The 15,171-nt window shown below is 42.0% G+C and overlaps 1 protein-coding gene across 1 annotated transcript; it reads right to left on the bottom strand.

Moving 5' to 3' along the window:
• Positions 1-320: 320 nt before the first annotated feature.
• On the bottom strand, positions 321-4,181 carry LOC125163531 (protocadherin-8-like). Its single transcript, XM_047855429.1, is given in 4 exon segments — positions 321-1,987; positions 1,990-2,071; positions 2,119-2,182; positions 4,042-4,181. Coding segments are annotated over 4 exon segments (1,953 nt in total).
• Between the last annotated feature and the right edge of the window lie 10,990 nt (positions 4,182-15,171).

Genomic DNA, 15,171 nt, shown 5'->3' with positions numbered 1-15,171 from the left:
TGCCAAGACAACCAGGAAGCCAGGCTGTCGCCCTGCTCTCTGCGCTGTGCGACTCCAGGGGCGTCCCTACCCTCCCTCTTTTGGCGGCGGCGGCGGCGAAGGCGGCACCAGCATCACTTCTCCGCCAGGTGGCGCCAAATCCGCGGGCACTAGGAGCAAAGTGGTGGTGCGCGATAAAGGCCCACTGGCCTCGGTCCCGCACGATGACGACAGCCGTCAGCTGGTTGGTGGGCTGTGGGGACAAGCGGCGCTGAAAAGACAGCTCACCCGTGAACGGGTGCGGCGCTAGCGCCGCGGGGTCGCCGCCGCTACGGTGGAAATTAGCTCTGTGTTGGGGCCTTCGTCTGCATTTGGGTCACCAGGTAGCCCAGCAGCGCGCCCTGAAGCAGAGGCAGCTGGGCTGAGCCATTGAAGAGTGGCAGTGTGACCAGCCGTTCTGGCAGTGTGACCAGTGAGTGCCCGTTCTGGTCCTCCACATGCAGGCACACCACGGCCCAGCCCCAGAGCTGCATAGAGCCGCCGTCGAGAGCTTCCAGCCCCAGCTGCAGCTCAGCCAGTTAGTTGCGATCAGAGCACCGTTGTGCACACAGCTTCCCAGTAATAGGGTCCACAGAGATGTAGGGGGACACGGCGTCCTGGGCGCGACCCTCTTCGGCCTCCAGCAGTCGGCAGGTGACCTGGCCTTCGCGGCCCAAGTAGGCGCCAGGAGGGTTGTCCTCCCTCACTGACACGTCTTAGACCGGTCGCGTGAAGAGTGGCGCTTTGTCGTTCTCGTCGCTCACGCGCACCGTGTAGGGCCGCACGGTGCGTAGAGGGGGCGCGCCTCTGTCCTCGGCCACCAGCGTCAGGTTGTACTCAGCGATGCGCTCGCGGTCCAGGGACGCCGCGGTCACCACCAGGTAGCTGCCCGCGTAGGCCGGCTGCAGCCGGAAATGCTCGTGCCCGTAGAGGGCGCAGCGCACCTGCCCATTGGCGCCCGAGTCTCTGTCCGAGGTGCTGACCAGCGCCACCAGGCTCTCGCGCGCCGCCCCCTCTGGCACCAGCGAGATGGCGCCGGCCTCTGGCGTTCCAGGTCCGGTCGGCGAGGTCGCGTCCGCACCCCCGAGAGCGGCGGCGGCGGCGGCGGCGGCAGCGAAGGGAGAGGCGGCAGGCGCGCCCGGGGCGGCCAGCGGGGTGATGGTGATGTCCGGAGCGTTGTCATTGACGTCGCGGATGCGCACGATGACTTTGCAGGTGGAGGCCCGAGGCCCGGGACCGCGGTCCTGGGCCCGCACGTCTAGCTCATAGGTGTCCTGGCGCTCGTAGTCCACGGGTCCTGCCAGGGTGAGGCGGCCGGAGCGCGGGTCCAGGCGGAAGAGGCGGCGCGCCTCGGGCGGGGTGCGGGCACCGAAGGCAAACACCACGTCGCCGTTGGGGCCCTCGTCGGGGTCGGCTGCGTCCAGGTCCAGCAGCAGGGAGCCCACGGGAGCGTCCTCCGCCAGCTCCACCTCGGCCACGGCGCCCTGCGGGAAGGCCAGGCTGTGGTCGTTGGCGTCCAGCACTCGCACGCTGAGGGCGGCAGTGGCGGAGCGCGGCGGGCGGCCGCCGTCCTGGGCCACTAGCTCCAGGCTGTAGGCGGCCTGGCTCTCGCGGTCCAGCTCCTGCAGCAGCACCAGGTCCGCGCACTGGGCGCCGTCCGCGCGCGTCTGCAGCTCCACGCGGAAGGGGCTGTGAGGCTCGGCCAGGCGCACGCTCTGCAGCCCGTTGGCTCCCACATCCTCGTCCACCGGCACCTCCAGCGGGATGCGCGTGCCCACAGCCGCGCCCTCGGACACCTCCACGGGGATCTGGGCCCGGGGAAAGCGCGGCGCGTGATCGTTGATGTCCCTCACCTCCACCTCCACGTGTATCAGCCGGAACTGCTCCTGCGAGAAGCTGACCACGTCGAAGGCCAGCACGCACTGTGGTGCCTGGCCGCACAGCCGCTCGCGGTCCAGGCCCGCGTCCCGACGGTCAGCTGACCGTCGCCCTCGCGCACTCGGAGCAGCGAGCTGTTGAACTTCATGAAACAGAACTGGCTTGGCACTTCGAGCTGGGAATTAAACAAGCCATGGTCAGACAGACCACCAATGTCGGTACCGTGGGCCCCTTTTCCTCATAGGTGCGGAAAGTTGACAGTTGCAGTGCAAAACCCAGACTCCAGCTGCAGCCACAGAACCAGCAAGGATTCCAGTTAGGCCCAGCATTAAGTGTCAGCGGGAAATCTGAGCTTCCAATGAGACGTCATTGTCCCTTAAAGAGAAAAAAGCCAATCAGAAGTTCCCGCTGAGACTTCCAGTCCCACAAGCCCTCTCCTGCAGGCAGTCAGGAGACACTTGCCCTCCTAAATACATCTGATCGCTAAACCCTCTCTGCTGTGTCATCACTTTTCTGTGCTCCAGGCCTAAGCTTGCCTCTTCTGAACCTTACTGGGGAGGTTACATAGAGAAGAATGTGCAAACAAGCATCCATCCTTCTGGGCCAGTCTGTAGAGTCTCCGGGCCTTAGGTCACGTGGTTCCCTAAAAGAGCTGACAGAAGGGCCTGGAAAACTGAACTGTGGCCAGGGAAGTGCAGGGGATCAAGAGTCCTACAGACGTTTGCACTGTAAGAATGCACACACTTGCTTTTCCAGTGTGAGTGATTTCCACTTTGATGGCAGGAGCAGGGAATCTGCAGCCTCTGTATCCCTTCTAAACACATTTACATATTCCTCAGACGGAGACACAATTACTCTTCTCTACCATTTTTAAACCAACGCCTGTATGCATCTTTTGCCACTCACAGTTATCCATCTACGTGGGGTTATCAATTCCTGTATTGAAAGATTCTGGGGGAACAGCTTCTCCAGGGTCAGGCAACGTCTAATCAGGGAAGAACTGTTTTCCGAAGTAATCGTTTCTAAATAGCTTTTATGTAGCAAAGAAACCATTAATGATGAGATTTCAGCCCCTTCATCTCCTTTTATGTCAGTAATTACTTATATGTGAGGAATCAGTGTCAGTCAGGGAGGTTTGTCAGCCACAAACCACTGTAAGGGATAGTTAAGGGTAGGAAAAAGATTTAGGGAAATAGATCGCAGTCAGTCTTGTTAGAAAATTGCTAGAGACCAATTATTTCTAAAAAGCCCTTGGCTGAAGAAAACCATGGGTGGCCTGATAGGCTGAAGGCTAAAGAAACATTAAACCATCTGTCTAAAGCACAGTAAATAGTCTTGTGTTGGGTTCTCTTTATGTGTGAAATGTTCTAAATGCCAAACGGTCCACATGTTAATGATGACATTCTTCCTCATGCCATGGAGTCATCATCAGTGCAGTGTTCTTTAACCAGTCATCTTGAATAAAATCAGGGAACAGACTGAGTTATTAATATGCCCCGGCTATTCTTGGCTCCTACATGATCTGTAATGTTATTGTTTCCTGCAGGGACATGTCAGTAAATGACTATTTTTTTTTCTTTCACTCTCAGGAGAAGGTTGCGTCTATTTTAGTGCTAGGATTTATGAATCCAGTTCTGAAACTGAGCCACCTTTGATGAGATAATTAATTTGCAGGAATTTTAATTTAGTGGAACATTTGGCAATGACTCTAATTATAAGTACCGATAACCCGATGTCGGAGAAGTTTGCAGTAGGAAGCATGAATTGATTTGGGTTGGGTGCTCTGAGATCCTAAAAAGAGAAAGTACTTCATCTTGTTTACTGTAGAGTTTTAATTTTGCCGGATGAGGCATCAGTCTGAGGAAGGGAGTGACTCTACTATAGTTTAGCTGGACCAGATTCTTGTTAAGCCAGTATCCTCACGGGCATAGAATCAGTTAGCTTTCTTTCTTGGCAGTGAGTATCCTGAAGAAGGGCCTGGTTATTCAGCCTCTGGGTCTCAAGGAAAACAAGAGAATCTGACCCTCCATCCAGCTTCTTAATTCCTACATTCCCCTTAACTGAAGCTTGAAACCTGATTGAGCTGATGCCGTTTAAAAGGCACATGCTTCCATACACATTAGCCAGGAGAGGGACCCATTTAACCACAGTCTGAGTCTCATTTCTTCCTCTTCTCCCTCATCTCCAGCAATCTCTGCCAGGCTTGGCCTCTGCCAGTCTTCAGCATTATTGTCGCCATTCATGATGAGCGAAAACTGCTCAGCATACCGAAAATGAATAGTCATGACTCTATCCACAGAACATCAAAAGATCCGGATAAAATATGAAAAAGGCAAGCAATCAAACACATTACCTCCACAATGCTAAGCATCTGGATACTTATGTTTGGAAACATCCAGCTATCATGTTTAAATGCTCGATTGCATTTTCCCCCGCGTTTCCTCCAGCTGTTTGGCAACAAGTAGACCATCTATGATAAGGAATATGCTATATTGTTAGTGATTCATTATTAACATTAGCATTGTTTTCCTAGTAAACAACCACCTTATTAAAACGCTGCTTTATGAATGAAGGACAGCTGGAATTTCAGGAAAGAGACATTTTCTGAGGCGAAAATCAGTTCTGTGCCAGTAGAATGACAAGCCACATAATATAGAAACTGTATGATCTGTCCCCCCCCCCCCAGGGATGTGTCATCAGGAAGCTGTGTTTACAGCCCTGAGCTGCGGGTGCTCTCATGTTCCATTCTGTTGGCTCTGTTAGATAAAAGTCTGTCTCAATATTAAAAGCATTGTGGCAGAAATTTGGTTTATGTTGCTTGTTTTCCCATTTGCCAGCATATTGCCAAACCGTAAGTCCATAAAATGTAGCTCTGATCTCTGTCGGAGTCAAACATGAAGCAAAACAAACAATGGGAGCAGAGGACTACCACCACCCCGGGATGACCAAAATGTGGATAAAGCAGCAATTTGGTTCTCTTGCTCAGTTTGGTTTTAAAGGGGGTGTCGTGGCAGGATTTTGGTAAACTCCCTACAGTTTACTTTTGTTTCTAAAACAAAAGCACCAGATATATTAGCATCTGCCACCCCCCCCCCAAAAATGCCAGGAAACCAGATCTAGAAAATAGCATTTGCGTTCTAATCATTTCAAGGGAATATTTTGTTTTGCTGAGCACATAACACCAGAGTGTCCCTTTACACAAAAGCACACTGTACATAAACAAATTTTCATCATAATCATGGGGAAAAATCGGTCTCTTAATTCAGAATAGTGTCTGTGCCTTTGCATATTTCCTCTTTCCTATTATGTGAAACTAATGACATATGTTGGAGGGCGCGGGAATGAGCTATAGGAAAGTCCCTAATGTGCAGATTTCACTAGACCATGGTGTCCATGCATCAGAAAAAGCATCAACTTTCACAGGACCTTGAACTAATACTTTCCTGGCCCAGAAACCGTTTTTGTGCCATTTAGAACAAATCACTCTACATAGTATACTGAGACCCATTTTCATTTCTCAACTGAACAAACATCTTATAGGCGAATGAGCAAAATATTATCGCATGCAATGTTGCTGTCTTCAAGGAGTTAAGTTCCAGAAATGGAAGCTATGAAGACTGTTTGAAAGAAAACAAATTTACCTAACAGCTGGATGTTTTTTCTTTTTAAAAATCATACCTTGAAAAAACTAAAGTTAATCTTTAGGAGTATGAGCCCCCAAAACAGAGAAATTGTTTTAAGTCATCACATAAGAAGTACCATTATCTCATTCCTATTACTCCATTGTGTAATCAATGTGTTAGTAAGTCTTCACTGTGTAGTCATTTATAAGAAAACTTATCAGCAAATTGCTGGCCCTTTTTGTGAAATGATTTCAGGGAAAATAATTCAGCCCTAAAGTCAGCCAAAATACTGTCTACAAGCATCGCATAGAAACAAATGATGTTTTATCAACTCTTTAAGTGCTTTAACCTAGAGAAAATCAGAGAGAACGATGATAGAGTATCAATACTAATCACAAATTCCCGTGTACGTAAAACAAGGATTTAAATGATACAATCTTCTCTTAGAAAAAGTTTCCCATAGGATCATTATGTTAATAAACATATCGTCAAAACTATATAATCTTAAAATACCACGTAAGACTAGTTTTTAAATTGCTGATTTTATTATTCTAGCTGCATGAAGGACAGTAAATCAATGCATAATTAAAAATACCTTACCTTTTTGTTTCAGGGATGTCTCAAACCCCAAGTGAGCCAACGAAATTGACTTTGGTGCTTGACTTCAGTCATTGGCTCAAGGATCATAGTTTTTATTCTCGTCACCCTGTAGAGAGAAAACCTGCCCCCCACCCAGAGATTGTAGCAAAGCAAGAAGAGAATAAAAGAATAAAGATCGAGAAGAAACTTTTTATCTGTGCCTTATTTTATCTTCCTCTCTCTCCCTCTTAGCTGAACCTCTGTCCCTACTCTACACAGACGCTCAGGCTCACAGTAGTCAAAGCACTTTCGGGGCCTTTACCAACAGATATTGGATCAAATATTGGTAATACGATAAAGCTCACAGCTTTGTAGAAGAATATAATGAAACATTTAAAAAATAAAACCATCAGAGTTCAGAGAAGGTCACAAGTGCCAAATGACAAAGAGAAAGTTGTATCAAGCACAAACAAGAAACGATCTCAAGAGTTTCTGGGTACAATCACAAGCAGCCAGAACTGCCAAAGACACACAAACCCTGGGAATGATGTGAACAAGTTGTGGAGAAGGACAGGCACAGAGCCTGTTACAGAGACCTAGTAGACTAGTTCGTTGGAGTAGATGTTTTGAGGACACTATGGAGATGCTATGGGCAATGGCCATTGTGTGTGTTTTTCCCTTTTCCAGATGGGTTTTTTAAAATTTTTTTAATTGCAGCTCTTTGTCATTAGATGTGTCAGGGGATGTCAAGTGTATCAGATGGGTTGTCAGATCATGAGCCGTTATACCCAGCCCTGACTGGGAGAAGTGCACATCTTTCCAAGATCCTATACCAGTCTTTCAGCTTCCCCATGGGACCTGATTAAGTCACCAACTGGTGAAAACAAAAGAATGTCCTACTTAACAGGGCCCAACATGCAGGAACAGAAAATTTGATTCATTTATCTTTCGCCTTTTCCCTCCAGCTCACCCTCCCTGATAAATGCAGCCACCCCAACATGAAACGTTTTGCATCCAGCTGCACCTATCCGTCCCTTGTCCTTTGTCTCTCAACCAACCACTGGATATCTTTGTTGACTCATTTTGTCTCTGTAACACTGCTGTCAGCCTGCAGCTGAAGATTCCATCAGTCGACTCAGCCCCTCCTTCCAAAATCCTCTTCCCTTCTGCTTTTAATCCAAGGCAGACAAGGCTCCCCCTCGTTCCTGAGAATTCACCTCTTATCTGTTTCTCTTGTTCCTGGCTGCTTTATCTATTTCCCTGATTCAGGACAGCTGACAGCTTTACAAAATAGCTTCTGTCTCTCCCAGAAACCTCATCAAAGGAGGCTGGAGGAGGGATTTGAGGTCCCTTCTCAGCCTGAGAGCAGAGTGCCTGACCAATGCAAAATACAGCAGGACAATACTTCATCTGCTCGCCCCATCTATTCCTGAAGGACAACGTGCTGTACGCTTTTAAATCTCCCAGGTCAATTTAACCATCCAACCCTTCACAGTGAATGGGCGATGGCTATAGAATTCTCAAGTGTTCCTGCTTGACTTCAGGATTTACTCCATTGTCTTTTTTTTTTTTTTCTTTTGGAGGAGGGGTGCTCAGTACTCTTGTATTACTTTATTTTTTTTTCATTTTTTTAATTTTTAAATTTTATTTAAATCCAAGTTAGTTAACATACAGTGTATTAATGATCTCAGTAGAATTGAGTGATTCATGATTTACATATAACACCCAGTGCTCATCCCAACAAGTACCCTCCTTAATGCCCATCACCCATTTAGCCCATCCCTCCACCCAGCACCCCTCCAGCAACCCTCAGGTTCTTCTCTGTATTTAAGAATCTCTTATGGAAAACCGCACCCCATTCTCTTTTAATAACATCCATAAACTTAACACCTATTAGTAATATATTTATTTGGGGGTTCCTGAGTCGGTTGAGCCTCTGACTCTTGGTCTCGGCTCAGGTCATGATCTCACGTTTCGTGCATTCGAGCCAGCATCAGGCTCTGCGCTGACAGCGCAGAGCCTGCTTGGAAGTCTCTCTCCCTCTCTCTCTGCCCCTCCCCTCCTCTTTCTCAAAGTAAGTGTTAAATAATAACAATCGTAATACCATTTGGTAGTGTGAAGGTAAAAGGGAATATACGAAAGAATCACATATGACACAAAAGTTAAGTTCTAAATCTATCACAAAACTTACTTTATATATTTAAAGAGGCTATTAAATAAAAATTATCATTTCCTGATCAAAAATGTTTAGTTATCCCCACTACCTCTAAAACAAGATACAGCTCTTAGACCCTCTGTGAATTCAGCCCTACCTATCTTTCTACCACTCGATATCATGCACTCCACTGTTTATGCTCCAGTGCAACTAGATAGGAGATTGCCCTGGAACTGTTTTATTTATTCCCACTGCTGTGCTTTGCTCACATTGTTGTTCTCTGTTCCTACAGTGTGGTTCCCTCTGCATGTGCTATTACCATGCTATGCGTTCTTTAAAGCAGTACTTTTAATACATTAATGCGGCTGCAAATCACCTAAGGATCCTGTATGAAAGCAGATTTAGATCTAGGTCTCGGGTAGAACATGGGATTCTGCACTTCCAACAAGCCATTGATGTAGCTCCATGGCTGCTCTTTGAGAAGCAAGGCTTGAGAGCTTGTTCAAAGGTCAGCTCTTGGGGGAAAGTGCCTTCTTGCTGCCTCAGCTGTAATGCGTCTCTCCACTGCGTGTCTTCCAACACTGTAATTAGCTTTCCCCCACTTCTGCCATTCTGCCTTACTACAGAGCTCAACTCCCAAATCAAATTACGATATGGCATAGTGTTTTTTGTAAGCTTGGCTGTGCACTTTCATGTCATAAGAAGGCCCCATCATATGTTTGTAAATAGCAACAGTATCATGCTCAAAGTGGTTGTTTAGTAAATTTGGCTGATTCAGACTAGATTAGATAAGCCAGCGTTGCTGTGGTGTCTCCCTTAAAGGGAACCTTTATGACAGACCCAGACCAGGTATCATAGGCAAACGCCTGGATGCTGCATAGAGCAGGGGTTAAGAGTGTGGGCAGATGACTTGGGTGTGAATCCTGGCACCACCATACCCTAACCATGTGGCTTTGAACAACTCATCTAAACTCTCTAAGTCTCAGTTTTGTTTTTTTTGTTATAAAATAACAGCGATCATACCACTTTGTAGGACTCTTCTAAGGTTTAAGTCAGGGAACAGATGTAAATGAGATGGTGTTTATAAAGCACTAAGCATTGTGCTAATTGCGTTGTAAGTGTTCTATAATAATCACAAATTTTTATTTTTACCTGGAATGACAGGTGTTTTTTAACTGCCATGACAATCCTTTTTCTTTCTTTCTTTCTTTTTAATTTGCATCCAAATTAGCATATAGTGCAACAATGATTTCAGGAGTAGATTCCTTAGTGCCCCTTACCCATTTAGCCCATCCCCTCTCCCACAACCCTTCCAGTAACCCTCAGTGTGTTCTCCATATTTATGAGTCTCTTCTGTTTTGTCCCCCTCCTTGTTTTTATATTATTTTTGTTTCCCTTCCCTTATGTTCATCTGTTTTGTCTCTTAAAGTCCTCATATGAGTGAAGTCATATGATACTTGTCTTTCTCTGACCGACTCATTTCACTTAGCATAATACCCTCCGGTTCCATCCACATAGTTGCAAATAATTGCCATGACAATTCTAAGATAAGTTTTAGATTAAATCATTTTCGGGCTGTTCTTCAACACCTCTACTGTGACTTGACTACTCTCTTTAACGCTGAATAGCAATCACAAATACAGTCTGTAAGGGTTAATACCACCGATCACGGTCTCCTTCCTGTATGTTAAAGCTAAGAATATGCCAATTCCAACTCTAGAAATTGACATAAAAGATTACTAAATTGAGCCCATAAGGTTACCACAGCAACCGCTAGATGTCATCTTTAGAATGTCCCTGTGCTTCACATTCTATTTGAGTAAGAGCTATAAAGTATATACATTCACCCATCTACTAAATAATTGGCTTGCGCACAGTTTTAAAGAGTAATCATAACCACTCATGCATCAATATAACAAGATATGCAACGGCAGTCCATATTTTAAAATGCACACTGTAAAAGACTTCCTCAATATTTAATTTCTATTTCTTTTATTTATGTTATGATATATAGCCTTTTTATTTAAAATTAGTGAATCACACTTAAACTTGCTTCATTTTCGGAAAAAGAGTGTTTTATTTTGACAGCTGTTCCTCTCTTATAACCAGTGTAATACATGCCCAATGTGAGAAACACAAGAAAACCTCACATTTAAAAAAACCTCTAATGACACTATTCAAACATAACAGCTGGCAACATTTTCTATCATGTATTATTATTATTATTTATATTTTATATTATACATGTGTATATTTATATATAATATTTTATATATAGAGAGGGAGATAAAAGATATATGTGCACACAGAAAAACATCTATATATACATGTACACACATGTATATGTACATATACAACAAAAATTATATTTACAAATATTGTTCATATCCTGCTTTTGAATGTAGCCTATTGCTGTGTCTTAGTCTTACATTGTGAAAATTATTTCATGTTAATAGAGTGTTATATGATGTCATTTTAACAATTGCTTGGTATTATACCCTATGTATATATCATAATTTAACCGTTCCTTTGCCGTTGAACATAGCGTTGGTTAGATTAAGCTTGGCTATTTCTAACAGGAAAATGTAAATATAGTGCTTAAACTAAATTGGAGGTTATTTTCTTTCATGCAAATTAAGTCTCAAGGCATGCACGGATATTCCCACAGTACCCAGGCTCCTTCTTGTTATTCTGCCATCCTTAGAGGGTTGCCTTGTGTTCCAAAATGGTTCAGATCTAACCATTACATCCAGAATCCAGTAAGCCAAAGAGAAATGGCCAAAGAACAGAGACATCTTAGTGAATGTTGACTCACAACACTTCCAATAGCCACAAGTTAGCTACAAGGGATGGCCAATGTATGAATGCTTTACTGGGTGGCAATGTGCCCATCTACAAAACCAGAGTTATTGCTGAGGAAAAAAAGATGTGATGATGGAAGAAAAAAAAAGTCTCTGACACAAACAGTTATCTTGTTTCCAATTTTTTTGCTATTGTTAATAATGCTGTGATGAACATCCATGCACATAAACCCATACACATATCTCTGATAATTTCCTTGGGATAAATTCCCAGAAGAGTAATTGCTCAGCTCAAGAATATACCAGATTGTAAGAGTTTTGATGCCTATTGCCAAACTACCCTCCAGAAATACTGTATCAACTTCTACTCTCATCAGCAAGTTAAGTTGGGGAGAGGAAATGCTTTATAAGACTCTATTTAATTTGACTGTTCAAAGATTCCATACCTTTTGCAAGAAAGATAAAGATCCCCCACATCTCTGGAAAAGTAAAGATTGGGAAGATTTCTGGAAAAAAAAACAAAAATAAAAACAAAAACTCAGTGTCAAGTGAAAAAGCCTTTTTCAAAATCTAATAACATCAAAGGAAATGCAACCTAAGGCCTAGCAATGGAAAAGACATTGCTAACTTTGGTTATTCAGTATATTTTAAAAGGGATGCATGAGAAAACAAACAACATAGTGTAGTGGAAAGAGCATTGGATTTAGTGCCAAAAGACATGAGTTGGAATTTCAATTTCTTTACTGTGACTCTAGGTAAGATATTTAACCTCTCTTAGTTCATTTTCTCCATTATAACAATAGGGCAGTTAATATCTCTCTCTCCTTTGTAAAGTTTAAATTTGTTAATGTGAAAAGATTTAATCATCGTTGTATTTGAATCGAAATTCGCACTCTCCTTAAATTTTATGATACTACAATTCAGTATTTTATATCCTTCATAACTGAATAAAGATGAGTAATAAATTATTTTTCTTCAATAAAAAGAAAACTTAATAAGACATTCCTCATGGCTTACTATTGTTTTTGCTATTGGATTTTTTTTGTTATTTTTATCACTAAAGGATTTGAAAATTTTAAATTAATTTTATTAAAGCATCACTTACATACAATAAAATCCACTCATTTTAAGTGCCCAGCTCAATGAGTTTTGGCAAGCGTATGTACTGTGAAATCACCTCAGTCAAGATGTAGAATGTTTCCATCAACCCCAGAAAGTTCCCTCAGTATTATTTTGCTGTCAGTTACATTCCAGGCAACCTCTGATCTGAACTGTATCCCTGTTAGTTGTACCTTTTTTCAAATGTCATAGAAAAGGAATCATACATCATGTACTCATTTGTGTCTGTCTTCTTTTGCTCAGTATATTTTTGAGATACATCCATGTTATTCCATGTATTTCTTTTCTGTTTATTGCTGAGTAGTACTCTATTGTATGAATATACAGGTATGAATATATCATTCACCTGTGTGCACATTTGAGTTCATTTGAATAGTTTACAATTTGGGGCTCTTGTGAATAAAGCTACTGTGAACATCAGTCTACCAGTCTTTAGTGGACATTTTATTTTGAAAGAATGGGGGATAAATACCTTAAAGTACAATTGCTAGGGCATATAGTAAGTTCATGTTTAATTTCACATGAAACTGACAAACTGTTTTCCATAATGGTTGTGCCACTTTGCATTTCACTAGCAATGTGTGAGGTAACCTGGTGTTCCACATACTCACCTACGTTTGATATTCATAGTCTTTTAAAATTTTTGCATTCAGGTATATGTGAAGTGGTATCTCACTGGTTTTAATTTGCATTTCCCTGATGAATAATGATGTTGAGCATCTTTTGATAGACTTGCTCTTGACAGTTTTCATATTTTTTTGGTGCAGTGTTTGTTCAGGTCTTTTTCCTGTTTTAATGGATTGTCTTCCTTATTATTAATGTGTATTATGTTCTTTATATATTTTATTTTGTAGAGTGTTAAGACCTTTTCCCATTTTTAATGGGTTGTTTGCATTCTCATTGTTGAATTATAAGAGTTCTTTGTATATTCTGATTATGATTTTTCTATCAGATATATGTATATGCATGAATATTTTTTCCAGCCAATGGATTGCTTTTCATTTTCTTAACGGTATATCTTGAAGAAGTTTTTAATTTTGGTGAAGGTCAAATTACCATTTTTAAATTTGAAGATTAGTGCTTTTTGTGTCCTAATGTTTGCCTATCCTAAGCTGACACATATTTTTTCCCACATGATCTCCTAGAAGTTTTGTAGTTTATCTGTGACATTTAGATCTGTGATTTATTTTGAATTAATTTCTCTGTATGGTATAGACTGTGGGCCAAGGTTTATTTTTTCTAATATAGATATCCAATTGTTACAGTACCATTTGTTGAAATGACTATCCCTTTCCCATTGAATTACCTTGTTACTTTTGTCAAAATGAATTGATCATATACACGTAGATCTATTTCTGGATTCTCCATTTTGTTCCATTGAGTCTGTCTACCTTTGACTATTCCATATTGTCTTGATTGCTATAGCATTTATAGAAGGTCATGAAACCTTCTGTAAATCCTCCAATTTCTTTTTCAAAATTGTTTTTACTATTCTTGTTGTTTTACTATCCTTTGGCATTTCTGTGTAAATGTTAGAATCAGATTCTCAATTTTTACAAAAATGAGTTCTATAATTTTGGTTGTCATTACATTGAATTTGGTTGTCATTACATTGAATTCAACTTGGGGCAAATTAACATCTTAACAATATTGAATGTGCCAATCCATAAATACGGTATATCTCTTTATTTAGAATTTTAAATTTTTCTCAGGAATATTTATTGTTTTCAGTATACAAATCTTTTATGTTTTTTGTTACATTTATTTAAACATATTTCATATTTTATATTATCCTAAATGTTTTTTAATGTTTATTTTGTAGTTGTTTGTTGCTAATATATAGAATACAGTTGTTTTTTTTACTTGGATTCATCCTGAAACATTAATTCTAATTGTTTATTTCTTTGTTTTTTTATAGACTCAGGCTTTTCTGTCATGTCATTTGTGAATAAAAACAGTCTTCCCGAATATTTGTTCCTTTTATTCCTTTTTTCTTGCTTGATACGACTAGCTAGGACCTCTAGTACAATATTGAATAGAGGTGGTGAGAGCAAATATTTTTGCCATATTCTCATTCTTAGAGAACATTTGATGTTTCATCAGTAACTATATTTGTTGCAGATATAGTTACTATGTTCATTATCGATGTTGGAGACTCTTTCTATTCCTAATTTGCTGAGAGATCTTATCATACGTGGTTGTAAGAATTTCATCAAATGTTTTCTCCAGTTTCTACTGAGATTATTTATTTCTCTTTTATTTTGTTGGGGTGATGGATTACATATATTAGTTTTCAAGTGTTAAACCATCCTTATATTTCTAGGATCAACCTTACACGGTCGTGAGGTATTACATTTTTTTCTAGCTATTGATGGATTTGATTTGCTAAAATTTTTATTTTTACATCTATGTTAATGAGGGGCATCGGTTGATAGTTTTTTTCTTGTAATGTCTTTGACAGTCAAACTAACTATTAGCTACTAAATTTGAACTTGTTAGCCTAGGTTTCAGGCTGTGGAAAACTCTAGTTGATCCTCATTCTCTATAACTTAGTGGAAATTTCCAAACTGTCTCTCTGAACATATTGACAAAGCTTGGATTTTTAGGCTTTAATAGGGTAGGTCTAGAGTAAGCCTTACTATAAGACAACATGGTCATTTCTTCTAGAGTAGGACCTCTCTGGTGTCTCAGATAAATGCTTGGGGTGCTAACAAGAACTCTCTCCTTAGGCTAGCTCAGAACTCCAACATCTTCCAGTAGCATTCAACCTCTGGTACCTCTGTTCTACCCTCAGGCCTGCCATGATAAGCTCCGTATAATCTTGCCCCAGAATATGTGTCCCAGTCCTCAGTGAAGAATTCATGGGAACTCCCATACAGACTCCTCACTCTTCTTTCATCATCCAGCACAGCTCCCTATTCCCCAGTGCCCTGATATGTAGTTTCCATCCACTTGAGTAGCCCCCAACTCCTGTCTCTGCCTCTTAGGTCAACTAGAC

This window comes from Prionailurus viverrinus, chromosome A1 (assembly GCF_022837055.1).
Source record: "Prionailurus viverrinus isolate Anna chromosome A1, UM_Priviv_1.0, whole genome shotgun sequence".
Lineage (NCBI taxonomy): Eukaryota > Metazoa > Chordata > Mammalia > Carnivora > Felidae > Prionailurus > Prionailurus viverrinus.
Note: the sequence above shows the minus strand (reverse complement) of the source record. Positions and strands in the feature narration are given on the sequence as shown.